This window comes from Clytia hemisphaerica, unplaced genomic scaffold (genome assembly GCF_902728285.1).
Source record: "Clytia hemisphaerica strain Z4C2 unplaced genomic scaffold, Clytia hemisphaerica genome assembly, whole genome shotgun sequence".
Taxonomy (NCBI): domain Eukaryota; kingdom Metazoa; phylum Cnidaria; class Hydrozoa; order Leptothecata; family Clytiidae; genus Clytia; species Clytia hemisphaerica.
The window spans coordinates 585,086-607,449 of NW_027103806.1; the positions used below are offsets into that span (position 1 = coordinate 585,086).

At 37.1% G+C, this 22,364-nt stretch overlaps 1 protein-coding gene across 1 annotated transcript; it reads left to right on the forward strand.

The window, feature by feature from the left end:
- Positions 1 to 140: 140 nt before the first annotated feature.
- Positions 141 to 19,809, forward strand: LOC136806445 (anoctamin-10-like). Its single transcript, XM_067063022.1, has 12 exons — positions 141 to 273; positions 8,639 to 9,544; positions 9,782 to 9,826; positions 10,385 to 10,510; positions 11,825 to 12,017; positions 12,581 to 12,759; positions 13,331 to 13,630; positions 15,137 to 15,538; positions 15,903 to 15,974; positions 16,701 to 16,825; positions 18,143 to 18,313; positions 19,151 to 19,809. The coding sequence occupies exons 2-12, from the start codon at positions 8,639 to 8,641 to the stop codon at positions 19,317 to 19,319; spliced, it is 2,688 nt and encodes an 895-aa protein (XP_066919123.1). The 5' UTR covers positions 141 to 273; the 3' UTR covers positions 19,320 to 19,809.
- The last annotated feature ends 2,555 nt before the right edge of the window (positions 19,810 to 22,364 follow it).

Genomic DNA, 22,364 nt, shown 5'->3' on the forward strand with positions numbered 1-22,364 from the left:
ATTTAAATATTTCCAATCTTCTTTTTTCAATTGTACATTTATTGTTATCAATTTATCAATTTAAAGTTCAGAAACCAATAATTTAAGATATTAATATCCAATTGAGTAATCAATCTTTTTTGCTTTTATAAAATGCTAGCATCAGCAATTATTTCTTAAAAATGGTAGCCGAGTAGTGAATTGAGAAGTGGGAGAGGCAAAACGACAGACAAACAATTTATTTTAGCTATTCATTACCATTGACCGTGCTCACACTGGAGAATTCAGTTGAAAGTAAGTTGATTTCTTCATACATTTGTTTTTGCTTATTTTCAATTTTGATTTTTATTTCTATTCCAGACCCGATCAATCGAACTTGTCGAACCAATCGAACAATCGAACTACTCAAACTCCATTGAACGATTAAAAGTTCGATTAAAAAAATTAATCGAACTCTAAGATTTTTTAAAAGATTGTGAGTGTTCGAATAAGTTCGATCAATGGGTTTCGGTTCGATCAGTTCCATAAACCAATTTTGTTCGACAAGTTTGTGCTGCTCCGCCACCGTATATTAGCTTCTTTTCAAAGCCAAATTCGGAATGTAAATCGGGAAATTACTTCCGATAACGGATTACACCGTAGTATTCCGCCACTCGGCCGCGCGCGAAATCGCAACAGAGGGGGCTACGGACTTTATTCCGGATAGACAAATATCCGGGTACAATAAACGTCAAGCTGTTAAGTCCGGGAACTGTCGAAATGGCAATCGCGTGCGCCAGGACAAAGTTTTTGCAAGCGAGGGAAGACATATGAAGATTTAATATCATCGGACTAATCGAACTTTTTACTGACCGAACTAATCGAACTGCTATAGACCCCTTTCATAATTTTTCAGCTTGTTTTGATTTTCTCGCTTAGTCTTCTTTTCTGTATGGTCTTTTTTAACAAAATCTGGAATAAAAGAGACAGAATTCGGAGGCAAAGTTGGAGGCATATTGCCTCTATCATCCAAATTTGTAATATATTTTATTCAGGCTAAACAAGGTAATCCAAAACATATGACATCACATGAAAGGGGTCTATTGCTTCAAAAATTGTGAGTGTTCGATTAGGTTCGATTAATTTTTTTAATCGAACTTTAATCGTTCGATGGAGTTCGATGGAGTTCGATTAGTTCGATTGTTCGATTGGTTCGACAAGTTCGATTGATCGGGTCTGGTCTATTTGGTTGAGTTGCAGGAGGCTTTCAGTTAGTCACACTACTATAATATAATATAGCCGTTTCTTCATTAATCTCTGGTGGGGTATGATCTCTTCATCCAAACCAGACAGTTAATATTCATAACACGTTAGTGGTACCAAAGCTCTTGTATGGTTTAGAATTGATCAAGATCACCAGTCGTCACTGCGTCACCGAGATCTAATAATAGACCTTTTTTTAAAGAGGCAGGCATGTTGAATAGGCCTTTTTTTCAAAGAGGCCACCCTGCCTGTTGAATAATTATGTAGTCCAGCAGAAAAACAATGATAAAACCATGCATAATTATAGACCTTTTTTCAAAGAGGACGTCCTGTTGAATAATTATGTAGTCCAGCCATAAAAACAATGATAGAGCCATGCATAATTACTGTATCATGCATAGTGTAATAGACCTTTTTTCAAAGAGGCCACCCTGTTGAATAATTATGTAGTCCAGCAGAAAAAAAATGATAAAACCATGCATAATCATTACAATATGCATGATACAGTAATTATGATGCATGGCTCTATCATTGTTTTTATGGCTGGACTACATAATTATTCAACAGGACGTCCTCTTTGAAAAAAGGTCTATACTTGCTTTGAAGTCTCTCCTTGGTGTTTCTAAACACACTCTAAGAATCATATCCAGCAGCTCTATAAGATACCCGATATCAGTGTTCATCTTTACAATTGTAAGCTCAATCTTATCAACCAAATTGTTCTGAACGACAGCACCCGTGGATATGCTATGTCAATAATGCCACTTGCCAAGCGCGATCGCACGTTCATAGTTTCTACCCCCCTACATTTAGGGGGGGTCTTGGGTTTTGATGAGCCAAAAGCAAGGGGGTGTTAAAAGTATGACTTTCCTAAAGGGGGGTTGCCAGTTAAGGGGGGTCTTCTTACCTAAGGGGGGGGGTCTTGACCCCTCTAGAAACTTCTTAGATAGGGGGATCTTCCTTGAATTATGACTCTTGTACAATTGTTTCATTTATACTGATTTGGGGGTGTGTGAAATTTTAGATGAATTTCCTAAGGGGGGGTTAGCACTTAACGGGGGGGGTCCTCTTACCTAAGGGGGGGTCTTGACCCCTCTAGAAACTATGACGTTTTCAATAGTGGATGAAATTAATGATATATGTCTTGCTCAAAATATAAATTTTGTTGACTGTATTCTGAATAGAAAGCGAAACCGTATTGTCATATGCTTTCTGCCAGAGTGAGAGAGCATTTGGAACTGAAAGAATGCATTGAAAACTGGCACGAGCCAGACTGTAGGCTAAAATTCAGAACGATTTTGGAATCTGCTATACCTAGATAGATTTTGTTTTAACCAAAAATTCTTCGTCGATTTATTTGATAGGAATTTTTACACGGTTATCGTCATGCTTTTTCTTGTGGATTTTCCTATTGTGATGTGAGGCTTTATTCACATATGTTTGAGTTATTTAAGGCCTCAATTTTTGTTTGGTTACACAATTCCTATTTATCTCAATTAGGTCGTGTCTTTTACTATTGTCGTGTTACAATGAAATTCTGAACCCACTGCCAAATTAACCCTTGGATTCGTGCAGACGCCCGAGGTTACATAATCTCAGGAAGCCATTAATCCCCTTCCCCATTTCCCCATATTCCCATGATTGAAGTCAATATCAAAATATATTTGCTCCTCAGAAGGCTAATTTCCATTACCCCTTTTGTTTGACCCCTTTTAACTACTTTCAAACTCCCTATTTAATTACCTTCCTGTTAAGCCTTTCTTATGTGTTATTTTATGACTTTGTTATTTTGATATGATAATGCTAACGCCATTAACCCCAACCCATTATGTAATCAGGCAATTGACATTTATTTTAGGAGTAGGACCTAGTATATATAGAGGTCAAATTTTCTTTGTAAGTAGACAAGTAGACAAGTGAAGTTATTTCAACCTTCATCGATTTATTTTCAAAATGTAAGTGTAACATTGTTTTTTGTACCTTTAGGAGCTGGTTATGTTAAAGATTATTTTTATAGGGAACTAACTTTGTCTCAAAGTTCATTGTGCACTCGTCTCCCTTTTGTTTTAATGAATACTCTATCTGATCATGAAATTTAGTAAGTTCAGATGGAGGGCTCGGAAATTCCATTACACCATGTACCCATTGAACCAAGTTTTGTTTTATATATAAATTCTCTGTGTTAGACTGTTTCGACACTATCAACGTTTTCCTTCTTCAAACTTCTTTGAGTTTGAACTTCTTAAAAGCTGAATCGATGTTTTTCAAATCATTTCGACCAATTTATCCAAAACCCCTTTTCAGACTTTCTTTGTTTTGATAAAAATTAGACTTTATAAAGGTAAGACAGGTAGGGCCTTGACACTATCCTTAGCTCTACACGCCTACGCACACCAGAGATTTTCCATTAGGCCCGATTTTTAACTTTATTCTTGAACAGCCTCATGGGGCCACATGGTGATCCTGGGGGCAAGATTGCTGGTATACCTCCGGATAGGCCCCGTTGATCAGCACAATCTCTCCTCCAGGACAACTAGTAACCACATGAGTGCATTTTTACATTTTAAGAAAAACGAAAACTTGTAGATATATCTAGAGGACAAATTTTTATTATTTATACCACATTGTTTTGGTGATTAAAGAGATTGAAATAAAATTAAAAAAAATAAAAAAAACTAGAGTCGTCCCGCAAAATTGCATGCGTATCAAACAAAGATTAATGCTGTGAAAGCGCTATATTGTTTACCTGACTCTAAAGCAAAAAAATACGCCACAAAACTTCTAAAGGGATTCATGAAAAAATAACCCGGCACTTTTTAATGAAATCAACATTCTCAAAAACTGAGAAATTGTCTAAAATTTGAGCCATAGATAAAAAGATTTGAGCCAAGCCAACCTTGAGAACTAATTTGAAGATCAACTTCCCAAGAAAAAGATCTACAGGGAAGACGGAACCCACCTAGATCTGCGCACTGTTGGATAGGCTATTTCCCGGACCTCAAGCACTGACCCATTTACATATGCGGAATTGTTTTTACTTTAGCGTATAAACAAGGCCTTAAAAATTGAAGCGCTGTCTCCAGCTGTCTCGGGAATTGAATGACAAATTTTGATTGGTTGATTTTGGCTGTTTCAAGTTTTAATTAATTGTCTTACGAACTTGATTCAGGTAACTCTCATCCTTGTTGTTGCAAATACATCCTGTAGATGACTGATGTTATTTTTTCTGCAAGCTTGATTTCCTAGTGTGACTGACTGGCTTTGAGGCCTATTTTTGCAACTATAGACGTTTTCAATGAGCGCCCCGTCAGCACCTTGGACTGACTACCCAATTCCCCTCACATGGCATGGGTTGACCCGGGCAAAGGTTCATTCACTTGCCAAGTGAACCGCTGCGAGTGGGAATCGAACCTCAGTCGCCTGTGCAGCAACCAAGGTCAATGACCACTATACCACAGCGCCTGTATACACAGACCGGTCCTGTATATTTATAATCTGATTTACCGTCAACTGCTCTAACTTGGGACTATCTGACAAAACATGGGAGGGCATGCAATTCGACCATCATTTCACTGAACCTTCAAAGTCATTTGATTTAAGTTAATGAACGGCGTATTAAAAAATTGACGATTTCTCTTTTGCACCGAGTACCGTGAGTGGTCCTAAATCCGACAGCCCTGTGCCTAAATCCGATGGGGTCTTTCAAAGATACAAACTAAAATAAAAACAAACCTTTCGCAGTGGTGCAACGAAGATACTAAAGTAGATACTAAACTGGGAGAATTAATACACTGAACCAATTGAGCCAAATAACAATAATTGCTTCTTAATCTTATACAAAACCTAATTTTTTATTGCAATATGTACAACATCATAAATGAATAAAAGGTAATTTGTTAGATGTTTTGTTTGGAGAGTTCTTGCAATTGTTTATTGTTCAACTTGGAGATGGAATGTTTGCAAACATAGAATTTTTTTCATAACAGTTATTTGGGGGATCAGGATTAGGCAGGGCTGTCGGATTTAGGACCACTCACGGTATATGAAAAAAAATCCGTAGTGGAAAACACCAGAATGTCTGGAACGAAGAAGACCAAATTATTGGCAAAACGATGGAGTGTTTGATGTCACTCACGCAGCAAGATACACACTCGTTATTTGTTAATCCCATCGGGTTTAGGTGGCGGGGATTCTCTTATTCTCCAATCTACAGCGTTCGGTCATTTTGAATGAAAACAAAAAAGTTAAAAAGGGGCGCGCTATCAGTGATAGTTATTGTGACATGTTATGACAGAAAGTATGATTGATAAACTTGGTGGAGTTATCAAAACAAATTTGTTGTCGGAGAGATTTAACAGTAAGTGAAAATACAGGCCAGATATCAACAGTCCCATGTTTCAACCAATCGTCCCAAGTTAGAGCAGCTGACGGTATTGAGGCAATTTCTTTGCTTAAAGTTTGTTTTTTCTTTGTGAATTTTCATCTTCAATTTTTATCAAGGGGATTATGTTATTAGCTGGCGTTTCGTGAGGCTAAGCTTTTAGGGCAATGTTTTTGGTTTTTCTGGAGCATATAAGATAGAGGAAGACCTACTGAAAAGGGGGAAATTAAGGGGAACAATTCTATCAAAAGTTATTGGCAAAGAAAGTCACCTTTTGATTGCTTTACCAAACAAAAAGATATTAAAAAATCTTGACAGGCCATTTTGTCATTTTTGTGTCATTTTGGTCAGCTGAATGGATTGACGCCATTGTTTCCATTGTTTTGCCTTTTGGAACATCTATATACAGGACAGGTTTGGTTTCTGCTTCAAAAAGTTTGCAATAGGAAATTCAAATTTAGCGTTGTTTGCACTCACCTGGTTACTAGTCTGAGAATTCATCCAACAATATATAAGCTCATAATTTTATAAAAACAAAATTTAAGGGGCCATTGACAAAAGATAATCCTTTTTTTAACAGCCTCAGGCCGTTAAGAATCTGACCCCCTCCCCCCTTCCTCTTAACGGCCAAAAAATTCTTGGAAAAAATATAAAATTACCTTTCCCCTACATGTTTTTTTGCATTCTTTTTTTCTTTATTTCCACGGGAAAATATGTGGTTTTGAGCCGTGATTTCACCCAAGGCAAGTCAGGGCAGGATAGGAAAAGCGATTGTTGAGAGCGGGTGGATAGGAATTGCCTAATTGGGTCACGTGACAAATTATATTTCTTTATATACGAATGAAAAGTATGGCAGAAGTGATGGATTGTATGGTTTCTTAGTATTTTTTAAGATTTTGGGACACTACAAGGAGCTTCTATTGTATTGAGATTTTCCTTCTTTTTGGACCTACCTTAAGGTAGTCCTTTAAATTAACCCTTGTCCGTTCGTCCGTTCGTCCGTTCGTTCGTCTGTTGCCAGCTTTTCTCGGGATCGGCTCATTAGTTTTTTCTAATTTTTTGCACAATGATGTAAAATGGCAATATCCAAAATGTGACGGAGCCCGATTTTCGAAAAAAAATTTTTTCCGGTCGCCAGGTCCGGAAATGTCCCGGAAAAAGCGGTTTTTTGGGATTTTCTCGAGATTTCATCATTAGTTTTTTCTGATTTTTTGCACAAAGATGCGTATTAGCAATGCCCAAAACTTGGCCAAGTCCGATTTTTGAGAAAAAATTTTTTCCGGTCGAAAATGCCGGAAATATGCCGGAAATCGTCATTTTTGCAGATTTTCATCGGACTTTTTTTCCTTATATTTTCGTTGTTTTTTTTCACACAAAAACATTATTAATAGCAATGCCCACCATGAAGCATGGTTCAATCGTCAATAGAACTGAGTTTTGAAGCCGGAACTTTCTAAAAATCGCCGGTGCAGCCCATTTTGCGCCGGAAAAACGGTATTTCTTGATTTTCTCGAGCTGTACTTTATATTTTTTTATGAAATTTTGCACACTGATGCAAAATGATAATACCTAAAATGTGACGGAGCCCGATTTTGGAAAAAAAAATTTTCCGGCCGAAAATACCGGAAATATGCCGGAAAAACTGTTTATTTGGCATTTTCTTGAGATTTTATCATTAGGTTTTTCTGATTTTTTGCTCAAAGATGCGTATTAAAAATGCCCAAAACACGGCCGAGTCCGATTTTTGAGAAAAAAATTTTTCCGGCCGAAAATACCGGAAATATGCCGGAAAAACTGTTTATTTGGCATTTTCTTGAGATTTTATCATTAGGTTTTTCTGATTTTTTGCTCAAAGTGCCTAATAACAATGCCCAAAACTGGCCGAGTCCGATTTTTGAGAAAAAGATTTTTTCCCGCCGAAAATGCCGGAAATCGCCGTTTTTGCAGATTTGAATTGGGCTTTTTCCATACATTTCTTTGTTTTTTCACTTAAAAAATTATTGATAACAATGCCACCATCAAGCATGATTCAATTGTCAATAAAACTTTTGCAATTTTGCAACCGGAACTTTCTATTTCTTTTTTCCCTAAACCCCTCCCCCCCCCATCAACAATCAATGATGACATTTAATGCATTTTCGCTAAGCGCTATATTTTCTTAATGATTGTTTTTCTCCTTATTGCTATCTAAGTTTCATCATCAGGTAGGTCCATTCAGCATGTTGCTTGTTTAGCTATCGTTGACAGCATAAAACCTTGACCCCCTCCCTCCTTACGGCCTGAAGCCGTTTAAAAAAAGGATTGTCGATTGTTGACGGCCCCTAATTTACCTCAACACAAAGTTCTAAAATTATAGAGCTTGGTGCATGCAGGTAGATTTGACAGTGTGTGCACCCTGTTTGACAGACATTCTGAACTTTGAGAAGAGTCAGTCACAAGGACCATCAGCAGACAGCCAAATTTGCTTCCAAACCAAGATTGCGCAAAGTTTGAAGCCCTCTACAGGTGGTGCTAGAGATTTTCGGGGAAAATTTTGGAAACTCAATTTGATTTTTTCTGATTCCTTACGAAAAGTTCTTGAAATCCATGTAAATCAGCTATCTAATGTACTTGAAGAGAAATTAATTGGCTTTCAAAATCTGCTCCCCACCAAAGTTTATGATTTTTAGAGGTCAATTTTCAGTTAGTAGTCTATCTTTGAGACACTGTATCTTCAAAACTACTTGAGATAGCAAGGTGAAAATTTCAGGATCTTATTTTTTCTTGTGTGGTAGATCATTAAGGTCCAAATATCAGTAAAATCTAAGAGGGAGATGTATCACACTTTCTTTATTCTGAAAATTAAAAAATGGCTCTGAATAGTTGATTGATTTTGTTTTATCTATTATTGTTAAAGCATTGTGCCTGCACTATTGTCTCACACTTGAGACTTTTCTATATTTATCAAATTGTGAAGAGTAGAGGAAAGTCACTTTGCCAAATGTATTGTCCTTTAACATATTGATTGATTTAAACAGTTTTGTTCATTTTTATTAGATGGAGCGTGAACAGCAAGATGATGGCTCGCATCTTTTCAACTCTGACTGGATCGTCCAGCAAAAACGAACATTCACTGCTTGGTGTAATTCCCATCTCCGAAAAGTTGGACAACAAATCGAAAATATTGAAGACGATTTCAGAGATGGTTTAAAGCTGATACATCTTATTGAAGTCATCTCTGGAGAAAAATTAACAAAACCAAAAAGTGGTCGTCGACTGAGAGTGCATCACATCCTAGATATCAACAATGCTCTGACCTTTTTGAAATCAAAAGGAGTTCATTTGACAATTTCAGCTGAAGATTTGGTTGATGGAAAATTGAATTTGACCCTTGGTTTGATCTGGATGTTGATTCATCGTTTCGCTATTCAAGAAATTGATTTTGATGATGGGACTGCAAAAGAAGGTTTGCTACGATGGTTCAACGATGGAAATGAGATGCCTATCAACAATTTTGCGGAAGATTTCAAAGATGGAGTTGCTTTATGTTATCTTCTTAAGAAACATGGTTGCAAAGCAAAGGTTTTGGAGGATTTGACCAACGCTGATCCTGTTCACAATTTGAACTCGGCCTTTGAAGTAGCAGAGAATGAGTATGGTGTACCGGCCATGTTAGACGCCCGCCATGTAGCGGAAGAACCGGATGAACTAGCTGTAATGACGTATCTCTCAACACTTTATCACGTTTTGAATGAACAGAAATCACCACAGACTGAAGGAGACTTTCAAAGCGAGGTTTATTTGATTCAGATTGCTGAAGATTGCCCTGAAAAGTGTTTGCAATATCTCAAGAAATGTTTAGAAGATAATCGATTCATTGTTTCTTTGCATGAGCTCGCAGACAAGGACCATGGACCAACTTATTTGAAAGTACAGGCCACCTTTCAAGACCTTTGTGTCGAGGTAAGTGTTACTTTAGAAAGATAGTGAATAATAATTCTCTCTTTGCTTGTTTTTTTCTTACTATCTTCAAGTACAGTTAAGTTTCTTTAAGTTTATCAATGACACATCATTGTTTGGTTGATTTCATTGAATTTTTAACTTTTCTTTTGCTGCATTTTCTGATGAATGAAAGGCCTTGAGACACATGCTATGTTGATTAAAGGCTTTCTAACCAGTGTTCTTCTATGTTGTTTTTAGGCAGAGTCGCTGGAAATTTTGAAGACTTTGGCCCAAAACAAAGAGGTACTATTTTTTAGCACAGATTTATTACAAAGAAGTTTGATCTTGAGACCTGGTCCATTCTCGCGTTACCGCTTCCTCTGCTATCATTCCTGTTGTTAGGTTTCCTAGGGCCTTTGCACGATAAAAAACTTTGTCCATGATATATAAAGATTAATGGGTTCTATTATTTAGCTGTTCATAAAAATGATGTTTTTTTGGATAACCTTCTTGACAGACAGAGGGTGTTACTAAATGATGATCATACTGGATCATATAAAATTATAATACAACCTTCCAACAACAACTGCCTTATGCTAGATCTTTATATATTTGCTTTTAGATCCTTCACTTAGAGAAATATGTAGTTTCTTGTAATTATAATATCGGGCCATTCCGAGAAATTATTAACCATTATTGGAGTCTATACCCGATTGACCGCCTCTACGGGGCTATCAAATGGTGCTTAGGTGGCGGCTCTCCTAGATCCCTACTGGTGGTATCCAGTCAGAAATGAGCTTCAGGTAACGTACCCACTTCCTCTAGAATGGCCGTATCATGTTTTTTTCTCTCTCATCGCAGATGACGGAGTTTTTGGCAGAAGATTTGAAGCTGTTTGAAGGTCACCGGGACCAAAAAAACTTCTTCACTCCCGCAGAGCAGTTATTGTTGTTGGAGAGTAAACTTCATCAAGTCCCTTTCCAAAAGGTTTGTTCTTTTTTTTCATCCCCTTGAGTTGATTTGATTTGATTTGACCTATTTGTTTTTCAGAAAAAGTGGTACCTCAATGGTAGTACTACTCGAAGTCGGTCAAGTTGGGATTCAACGAAATTTCATATTTCAAATCTTTTTCACCAACATCGAGTAGGGCTACCATAAGTACCACTTTCAAAAGACTGGTACCAAAGATTTTGGTTGGCAGAGATTGAGAAACTGTGTCCATGGTCTATATAAAGTCCAGTGCATATGATACTGTAGTTGACCTTTCTGATACTACTGCTACTGTACTGCCAATATCTAAATCCAATACAAGTAGTTTGTTAGGCTAATTTTGAAGAAATTTTTTCACTGATCTACCAATCAATCTAGCAATTTATCTTTATTTGAGGTTGTCTATTTTTATCCTATAAGGACATACCCCAGTACACGTTTTTTTTTAAGAAACTAGTTTTACCAAGCAGCTTCTCAATGTTTCTTAAGAAATCGGCCCTTTAAAGAGCCTGGAGGTTAAAATTACCAATTGGGGGGACCTAGATTGTTGGGGGGGGGGGGCGGATGATTTGACTGAGACTCTGGGGGCTGTCCAGGTTATTTCAAAAGATCTCTTATCTTACTATTAAATCAAATATAAAAAGCAAGGGAGCTAAATTGTTGGGGGGACCTTACTTTGTTGGGGGGACCTTACTTTGTTGGGGAGAGCTAGAAACCTGGCTGAAGCTATGGGGGGGGGGGACTCACCAAAATCAATTCAAAATTGAAAAACATCTGGTTTTACTATCGCTCAATTGAGTGTATAGCATATGCTTAGTTTTTCTTTCATTTATTTCAAACCAGCAATATTACGGTATGAAAACAACCATCCTTTCCATTTATTCTTGAATTAGAACTACCTTAGGGAAAACAATAAGCGTTAAAATCATCAAATTACAGCTTTTTATGCTTGAGGGGGTGACAGAGAAATTTTTGGAGGCAGGGTGGGGAAAAATGAGGGGGGGATGGAAAATTTTCATTCTAGGTATGGGGGGGGGGAGAGACCCTGAAGGACACTATGGTTCTAACTGTTATGTATGTATATTTCTGGAACCTTGATTGGAAGGTTCTTGAAAAAACGAATTAAAAAATTGTTATTTTCTCATTCTCAGCCTCAGCATGTTTCTTAGATGTTTCTTAGTTTTTAGGCATTCTGAACCTCATGTTTCTTAAAAGTGTGTTTCACTTTAAAAAAAGTGTAATAAGAAGAAATATTTCAACACTATAAGTGATGTCCTTTATAAAAGATATTTTCTTGTATTCTCGCTTCAGGAAGAGTTAATGAAAGTTGGTTTAAAGAAGTTAGGAGCCAGTGGGTCTATTATTCGAAGCTGTCTTTACGCCAAGCCACAAATCATCGAGTCGTTCACACCACGTCACAATACAGAAGATAAGAAGAAACTTTGGGAAAAGATCAAACGAAACCCTTTCCACTTCCCTTTCAATGCACTCCGAGATTATTATGGTAAGTTTCCATGGTGATGTACAATTCAGTTTCTGTAACTCAATGTCAAGGGATGAGCGGTTACTTTAAGTGTAAGAGAGGTGAGATACTTCTAATTTTTATCGACCCCCCCCCCCGATCCTGATAGTGTGCTTTTGCAAATAGCTTACTGAACGTTTTTGCTGACCCTCTGAGACTGTTTGATTTATAATATAATCTTATTAGCAACATGTATACCAAGTTTTTCAATCATAGGCTCATTAGTCCCCCTATTATGGACCTGACCTAGGAGGAAATTATGAAATCTAGAGTCGGTTTCTGAAGGTCCGTTCCACACATACCCGACATTCTTAAACCTTATGGTTTTTTAAAAGCTGTTTCATTTTTGTTTAGTTTGTTTTGTTGCTGTCCTGTTTTCGGTCTGCCGCTTTTGTCCTTGTCACGTTGAGTTGGCGAAGATTTCTCATTTGGTTTGAATGTTTTTTGACTTTTAGCTTAACATGCGTTGTTTCTGAATTTTAATTAGCTTTTTTCAGATGTATGAAAGATATTAAAGCATTTCAAATCCTTTTATATTCTTTTAGGAGAAGAAGTGGCATTTTATTTCGCATGGATGAGCTTCTTTACGTGGACGCTTCTACCGATCTCAATGCTGGGGGCGGCATTGTTTTTACATCGACCCAAAGGTATGACGGTGGATGATAGCCCCTACCTTCCTGTCTACGCTCTCATGATGGCATTATGGACTATCTTGTATATCAAGGTATGTTGCTTAGTTGCATTACAAGGGTGTTAGAGGATGCGGTCTGGTGCATTTTTAGTGCTTACTTCTATATATGTCTGCAATTCAAATGTCATTAAGAATTATTTTCGCAGTATATTAAAGGGACATAAAAGTAGTAAAATTTAAATATGCGCGAACCACCTGTCATTAAAGAGAACAATAAAATCACGTGTCCTAAATAAACTTGTAAAACAATTGAAACAATTAAAATCAGCCATATATGTTTTGATTTTGTATCTCGCTGCATACGGTTTGTTTACATATTTCGTCAGTACTTTTATGTCCCTTTAAAGATGATCCTTTTAAGGTCAAAAAGCTTCACCGTACTATTGGGAAGAATGAATTTAGGAGCAAAATGGAAGGAGGTCAAGTATCGTTTTCGCTACGTAACGTAAGAGGCTGAATGGATATTTTCTATGTAAGATAATTTTATTGGACATGACAAATTCTATAGAACCAGGTATGCCTTGTTTGCTCTGCGAAATAGTTAGGCTGAAAAACGTTCTAATTATATATCGATCATCAGCTTAAATCACTCATTCATTCTCAGTGTTGGAGGCGTAAAGAGCACGAACACGCTCTCGATTGGGGAACGTATAACGTCGAGAAATCGGAACACGTACGTACTGAATTTGTTGGTGAAATACGGACCAGTCCAGTAACCGGCAAACCGGAGAAATATTTTCCATCATGGAAACGTAGAATCTGCTACTTGGCAAGCTTTCTATTGAGTTTGCCATTTCTTTCTATGGGAGTTATGGCAATGATTCTCTCCCTCAACTTGAATGGTTACATACACGATAAAGAAAGTCCCATTTATTTCGCAACTTTGTCGCATTTTGCCGAACCGGTGAGTTATTTCTTCTTTCTTAAAATGATGTATTCGGCTCTTCCTGAAAATTTTTGTACATGTGGGGTGGAGGATATAATGGATATTTTGTCCGGGGGTATTGAAAAATCTGAAAAATTTGCCTTGTTTGCCTTGGGTCAACTGATGCTTGTCAGGGGGTGAGATCTGTTGTTTAGGGGGTCAAAATTCACTATCTCCAGGTGTAAATTTCCAAAAAATGTTATATCCTTCATCCCCCATGTTCAAATTTTTACTGGAAGGAGCCCATTGGGGACATTTTTTGTGAAACTAGGCTTCAAACCTGAACCTCTTTCTGCCCCTCTGCCTTACGCTACCATCGAGTTTATTCTCAACTTCAGTTGAGCTACAATCTGACAGTGCGTCCGTCCGTCCGTCCTTCCGTCCGTCCGTCCGTCCGTCCGTCCGTCCGTCTGTCCGTCTGTCCGTCTGTCCGTCTGTCTGTCTGTCTGTCTGTCTGTCTGTCACAAAAACTTTAGGGCAGCCTGGAGACTTCAAAAATTGTTCGATTTGGCTGAAATCTGGCACACTTGTTCCTTGGGTGAATATCTGGTGGTGTTTTTTTCATTTTTTAAAAATTTTGATTTTTGGGGTCTGGGGACGAGTTTTCTCCAAAACGAGGCTAAGACTTTGGGGCAGCCTGGAGACTTCAAAAATTGTTCGATTTGGCTGAAATTTTGCACACTTGTTCCTTGGGTGAATATCTGGGGTTCTACAATTGGGCCTATGAATAGTTTGAAGGCAGTGAAGTTAAGCCCAGTGCGTTGCGCACGTTCGACTATGTATGTAAGTTTTTTGATTTGTCTACATCCTAACTGACTGAGGACAACGGTAAATTAACACTTTAACATTTGTCCTCGGTTTTGGTGGTTTATTCCAAATCGCTTCAATCACTTCGCCGTTCTTTAAAAGTGCAAATACATCATCACTATTTATCATCACAGGAAAAGTTGCATTTTCCTAACTGTCTCCATTATCGAGTTTATGTACGCCGTTTCTCTTTGATGGATACAATTAGCTTTCCCAGCTGGTACACAACGTTGTTTCAACGTACATCTAATGTTAAATGGATGTTGTGAACGTTAGATAAACGTTGAAACTACGTTGTGTGCCAGCTGGGTTGGATATGTGTAGATCCTAACTTTGCACTTTTATTGCCTCGATTATGCGGCTCAAAACTGTGGGTTGATCCAAATAGACCTTATCGGAGTTTTTGATTTTTCTAAAAAAGCGATGCATTGTGGGATTGTTTCGAGTGTATTACAATAGAATTCCGTCGAGGAATTCCGAAGAGATTTCTATTGTAATATCCTCGAAACAATCCCACAATGCATCACTTTTTTAGAAAAATCAAAAACTCCGATAAGGTCTATTGCTTCGATAACTCTGCCGTCCTCAAAAGGGTAGATACATACTTTAGACTCGCTATTTAAGATGGAAGGAGTTGACGTTTTAATCATTATCGTGCTCACTTCTCATTTCGTTTAGGGTGGCATATTTGCAGCGGATAACCCATACTACGGATGGATGGTACCCACCATCGGTCATTCGCTTGTCATCAACCTCATCAACAAATTATATAGATCAGTGGCTGAATACTGCACAGATATCGAAAATCACAAAACTGAATACCACTGGAACAGCTCACTGACGGTCAAGAGAGTTTTGTTCGAGCTTTTCGACTGTTACTTACCGCTTTTTTATATAGCGTTCTATCAATTAAACATCATCGCGTTACGAAGGGAGTTAGTGGGTTTGTTTTGGGGTGACGAAATCCGACGTTTGGTCACTGAATCTATTATTCCGTTAGTGACGGAGAAATTTGTCGGATATCAACAGAAAAAGAAGTTGGCAAAAGCGAAGAAAGAGGATGTGACCATGGATATTGAGGTACTCATTTTCTTGTAAGAAAATCTTTGAAGCCTTCGGATGTTCTTAACTTTTACATAATATCATCGAAGATTTTATGTCCTTTTAGTCTGTTCTTAAAGAAACGTGTGAATAAAATCCTCGCTTTACATGCAATCGTCTACTATATCACAACTAAAAATTGCAAACACATACCACACAAGTATACAGCTTAAATAATCAAACCTGTGCGAGAAACAGGTATAATGGCTGGTGCGTTACAGTGTTTACCGTTGATGAAATTACCGGTTTGAATACTTGTTAAATACAGCTTACTTTCCTACTTACATATTATCATAATTTAGGGTTGTTATTTTATATCATCATATTACTAATCTTTCTGAAGGACTTGGACAATTTGTTGTTGGAGGAGTATGAGCAGTTTGATGATTATCTTGAAATGGTTGTCCAATTCGGTGTAAGTCATTGATTTCTTATGCAGTTGGCGCTCTCTATTTCGGCCTTCTACTACCTTATCGGCCAAAACTTAGTCGGCCTTAATTTTAGTCAGCCTTAATTATTAGTCGGCCCTAATTTTAGTCGGCCTTAATTTTAGTCACTTAGGGCCGACTAAGTTTTGGCCGATAAGGTATTCGATACGCTCTATCATTCGGTGATATTGAAAGTTATCGTCAAAAAGGAACTCTCTTAATTGACATTTTACTATTGGATACTCTCCCTTATTCGATGATAATCCAATTCCCCTCGAAAATTTTAAATGCTCTTACGTATTTCAAAAATCTTCATAAGGAAATTTTATTGAAACTTGAATTGTTCCAAAAATGAAGGAAACAGTTCGAAATGCTTGGAGTAGAGGGTTCCCGGAAGTACTAGGGGCAAGCCGTACCAGAATCAAGGATTGACCCTTAGAGAGAAAAATATAAGTCATATATATTAGAGAGACCCTTGAGAGAAAACTGCTTAAAAACTATACCCTTATGCTATCCTTACCGCGCACATACATGCATACATACCTAACGTTGTTTTCCTAAATACCCCCTCCCTCCCCGGTAGAGAATTAAGAGCTCCTTTCGAAAATGTTTTTTGAAGAACGACAAAGTAGATAGGGAAAGAATACCACCAGGACATTCTACGTTATCCTACACATTACCTAATTTCAGATCTCTTTTCTCCTTCTTTGCAGTACGTGACGTTGTTCGCTTCGGCGTTCCCATTATGTTCCATCATCACCATCGTGTTTCTGTTTATCGAGGCCAGATCAGACATGTTCAAACTGCTCTACCTCTGCCGAAGACCTATCGTTCACAGGTTTGTTGCCCTTCGCCCACAACCTCTCCTTAACGCCCACTTTACGTCCTTAAGAATACGTGATTGGATTTATTTCTCCTGAATTTCGCGAAATAAATAAAATCAGGAAATTTTTCTATTTTTGGCGAATAAGCCTGAAATCAAGACTAGAATTGCACTGAAAGTTCTACGCTCTTCGTCTTCTTTCCAATGAATTTCTTTAATATAATTACGTCTGAGACTGTTCGCTATTGCTGACATATTTTATAGTGATTTTTGTGCAGTTAGTACCTACGGTTTAGCAGATTTCACATAAACTTAAACCTCGCAAAGATTTAATCCGTTTAAAGCATTGAGTTTGAAGCCCAAGGGCTAGAGGTGAAACTTTAACAATTCTCAGGCAAGAGAAATTGAATCCACTTATTTCCCATCCAAAACGCGCATATAACGCGCCGTAATCATGACGACGGATTGTATCTAGTGGTTCCTTTATTTTGGAGGACTACATTTTTTTAAATCTAGAGAAAGATTCTAGTTTTAATCCGGCGTTTGTGTAAAAACCACGCGCGGGTGTTCTGGATGGGAAATAAGTGGTTTCATTTCCCATCCAGGAGTCTCGCCTCCACGGGAATAAGGCGGGTTCGTGGAGGTCAAAATTCTTGCAACGTTACAAATCATTTTCAGAAGCTCGTTTTGGGCTCAAACGAAGCGAATAACTGATTAGAATAAGATTCAGTCTAGGCAGATGTTTTTTCATTTTGAAATTTTGCGTAATTCGCAAAAATACTCAATTTTGCGCTTTTTTGATGACGTCATAAAAATTCAAATTCACATAACTTTTGATAGAATCATCAAAATAATTTCAAACTTTCACCAAAGATGCATTTTAATGCAAATTTTCAAAAAAATTTCAAAAATTTTCAAAATCTTTATGACGTCAGCATTTTTTAAGGATTTTAGTTTTTTGCCTTAAAAGTGATGACGTCATCAAATTTTAATAATTTTTTTTATTTAATTCTGAGGACATTAATAATATGCATCTTTGGTCAAAATTTGAAATTATTTTGATAATTGTATCAAAAGTTATTGGGATTTCAATTTTTATGACGTCATCAAAATAGCGCAAAATTGAGGATTTTTGCGAATTACGTAAAAATTTCAAAATGAAAAAACATCTGCCTAGACTGAATCTTATTCTACTTAGTCATACGCTTTGTTTGAGCCCAAAATGAGCTTCTGAAAATGATTTGTAACGTTGCAAGCATTTTGACCCCGCCTTAATCCCCTGGAGGCCTCTAGCCCTTAGGGTTTAAAATGAATATACCCCTCTTGTTACAGAGTAAACAATATTGGAGTTTGGTCGAAAGTTTTAATGTGCATGATGGTGCTGTCAATGATAACAAATTGTTTCCTCTTCGGATTCGCCAGTGAACAGTTAGCGACGTGGGCACCAGAAATGTATGAGACATACTCTGATGGAGATCAGTGGATCAAACCTGGATATGGAAGGTGAGAAAGTTATGCTTTTCTCTTATAACACCCCGTCTCATGTTCAGACGTAGCGTTTCCACATCGTTCCGAAACGAAACGTAAACACCAAAAAAAACAAGGCGTTACAAAGTAAAATTGATCGAAACACCATTAATTTCATTAGAATTGTACGGAACAGAACTGAACCGTTTTCTTGCTCCGAAACGTTACAAAACATATAATGCTGGATAAAAGGTTGTAGACAAATGAAATTTCAGTGAAAAATGATGAGAAATAGAGTAAAATGACTCTTCAATGTGTCTGAAAGGGGAGGGAACTTAAGAAAAACACTTTTGAAGTCGTTGCATTGCTTTTGAATTACTTTTGAGGGAACCACAAGCAAAAAATCAGCGTTTTGATACTGGTGTAAGCCAGTTAATCAAGCCCTTGTGGGTTGTCTTTGTGGTTAGACTATAGTGGGAACCTCTTGGGAACTTGTTTTTGATGGATATTGAAGTATTTTGCAAATATTGCAGAAGTCTACAAATCTTTTGTCCATGATTGTATAGGAACATTTCTATCACTAACAAAAAGCATGCTGAAATAATGCTAAACCGTAACATCTGAAGAGGCGTTACTCTCTGTGTCTATAAGCAAAATGTCAATTGAATATCTACTCGGTCAGGAAACCTAAGCAAGAAGGTTGAATTCCATTTTATTATGGTCATGTGATCAATGAATGCCTTGAATTCTTCCTTTAGATTATTGGGCAATCAGGCTATCCGTGTCAAATACCGACTCTAGGTAGCCGAAAAACTGTCTAGAAAGTTACTACTACCCACGACTTTAACTAACTAAACCCGCTTTTTATTGTAGGTATGTGGTAGGGATTGTGTTTTGTGCTGAACATGTTTTGATATTGATCGTGGTTCTCTGTCACTTTTTGGTTTCGGATTCTCCTCGTCACGTCAAACTGGAGTTGGAGAGAAGAGATTATGTAAAGAAACAATTACTGAAAGAACTGCAACACAAGAAATTCGTCTGAGAAAACACAACTGTACCGCTCCCTTTCTCACAGACCGGGTAGGGGTTTTCAGCCAGTGGGATGAAAATAACGGACTGAAAATCGATGGGATTGATATTTTTTATGGTTGGAGATTTCAATTCTTTTGTTTTTAATTCAGAAAATTAAGTGGGGATGGGAAAAAAGCATCATATTTTGCAGTGAGGATTGGTTTATTTGATTGTTTCAGTGGGGGAACAAAAATTGGATGATAAATTTCCACCAGGGACGATAATTTGGACAAATGGGTTCCAGTAGGTCTGTGAGAAGGGGGTGTAACTGTCTGTACGTCCTGGAGAATTTCAAATTATCAATCTTTCCATCTAAGTTTAATTTATTTTTTTGTATCAACTCTAACTTTAAATAGAGAATTATTTTGTAAAGCATTTTTGTCATACTTTTTAAATTATCTTGTGGGGAATCGTTTGTGGGAAATTATTTTAAGTGATTAATTCAAACATTACTATTTCAATTCAGTGCTTTCATCCCTCTTTTGTTACACCGATTTTAAACTAAACCTCTGAAAAGGCCAGGTCGCCTATTTTGAACCTTTTTGGAAGGGCTATAATATAACAATAGCGTTCAGTTTGAGGTCGTTGTTGTTATTTTCTGCCCGCGCAGTTTGATTATTAGCCTGAGAGTGTCATTTGGGCCCGACGCGAAGCGGAGGGCACAAATGGCACTAGAGGGCTAATAATCAAACTGCAAGGGCAGAATTAATGACAACAACGAACGAAAGCTTAACGCTATTACTATTATTATCCATATCGGACATTCAAACAACGTTTTTTTTCTAGCGTCAGCCAAGTCTTTTCGCTTCAATGCAATGACTTTAGAATGTTTTGAGAACCTATGCGAGCGGGCCGCAAATGAACAAAAAGTGTTTTTTTCTGACGTTAGTTTAGTCTTTTCCCTTCAATGCAACGACTTCAATAAAGTTCCGAGCGGGCCGCAAATGGCGTTATCGCCCTATAACCAGGGCGGTTAATGATATTTCAGCCCTCTGAAGCGCGACGCCTTAGTTTTCTCAGCGCGAGTATGACTATTTGATTCATAGAACCTTTCAATACCGCCCGCCGTTCGAATCTATAATGGCTTACTTAATGACCGCTATATGGATAATAATGTTGATCAAAAGTGACAAGAAAAATCTTAATCCATTATTTAGCTGTGTTCAAGTTTCAAGAGAGTGTAAATGAAATTTTTGGCCAAGTTCTAGATAAATCTTCTCCCTCTGGTGCTTTGAATCCTAAACTTATTGTGATGTTATCTCTGATCGCACTGCAAAAGAATGTCGAGTTGCGCAAAACGAGTTAATATTTCCGAATTGTTCATATCAAGAGTTACAGGTTGTTAAAATTTCCAAGTTAAGTGCTAGTCAGCAAAATTTCCCCTCAGTGGCAAAAATCGGGGAATTTTCGGGATTAAATCGGGGAAAAAAAGTGACCAAATATCAACTTTGTGAAAACTAGAAGTGCCTTCTGCTGGGAACGCCAAAATAACTCGAGTCGAGAATCTACAGGAAGGAAAATAACTCGAAAATTTAAAAGAACGAAAATAAACCGAGTTAAGGTACACCTTTTTTCCGATTTTTTGTCAAAAAAATTTTTCAGTCAAAGTGGAAGAAAAGTTACTGGATTTCATTTTGGTAAAATCGCGATCTTAAAATCTTTTTTTGATCCAGAGTTATAACCATTTAAATTTCAAAACAAAGTTCGTCTTATGATGGATTATTTACTCAAATAATTGTCTTTTTCGGAAACAACAAAGACACAAGAGAGAATTCAGCTGATGTTTATTCTCACCTCTATTGAATAGTGTTATTTTTGACACATTTCACTGATTACTCAAATAAACAGCAATCATCTCGTTAAAAATTTCAAATTGATGTAGAAAAAAACGAAATTTTACCACACCATACTACTTTTAAACGAAGTTAAAGTCACCCATAGCAGTTAGATATCGACTTCATTCTTTTTTTATGAGATTCCCAAAAATCAAACTTAAAATATGTCTTAGGATTTTATTTCTAACCGAGTTGTTTTTCCTTAATTTACAGATAACTGAAAAAATCACATTTAAATTTACTTTTTTATCGATATTTTTACAGAATTTAGGATTTAAAGAGTTAAAGTCAATTCCAAAAAAAATCCCAAGACACTTTTTTAGTTCGATCTATTGGGAACATAGTATCAAAATTATTTTTTCAAAAATTCAAAAGCTATGGGTGACTTTAACTTCTTCAAAGTAGGTAAGGTTAAAATTCTTAAGATTTTAATTATATCCTGCCCAGTTTTTTGAATTCGGCTGAAACTTTTTCCATTAGAAAGAGAATATTATTGGCTTTCAGAAAATATATACTTTTGATATATAAAAATTTGTTGTTCTAAAGATATGATCAATTAAAGAGAATGTGTCAAGAAAGGTGAACACATACCTTAAAAAACGAGAAATAATTCAAAGGGAGGAAAAAAACCGAGTTACGAAATTGAGAATGACTTCATAGAAGGTACAAAATGAGGTCAATATTTATTTCCGAGAATAACGTCATAACTCGTTTTTTTCGTAACTTGGACTTTAACTCGAGAAAAATAACTCGGGATTTCCGAGCCTCTTCGGCGAGCCTCATCAATTAATTTATTAAAACTCGATATCTACTTTGCTGACCAGAAAGGCTATATTTCGAGAGGGGCTTTTGCGTCTCTAAAATATTTTTAGAAGTGCGCAGTGTCGTCACAAAAAAAGTCGGAAGTGCGCAGTGTCTCGTGAGCCTACTGGGCCATGACCCTCTAGACAGTTCTAGTTCACAAATTTTATAAGAACTGGAAGTGCGTGGTGAGCCTTAGGGGCCATCGTACAAAGGTTCCAGATGTTAAAATTTTCCCGACCTTCAGAGCTTTAGCAGTCAAGAACTATTGCAAACTAGGATAAATGCGAGTATTTAGCCTAAATAAGATAAATTATCCTAACTAGGATAAATATTCTAGCCTATTTAGGATAAAAGGAAGAAAAACTTGATTTATTGAA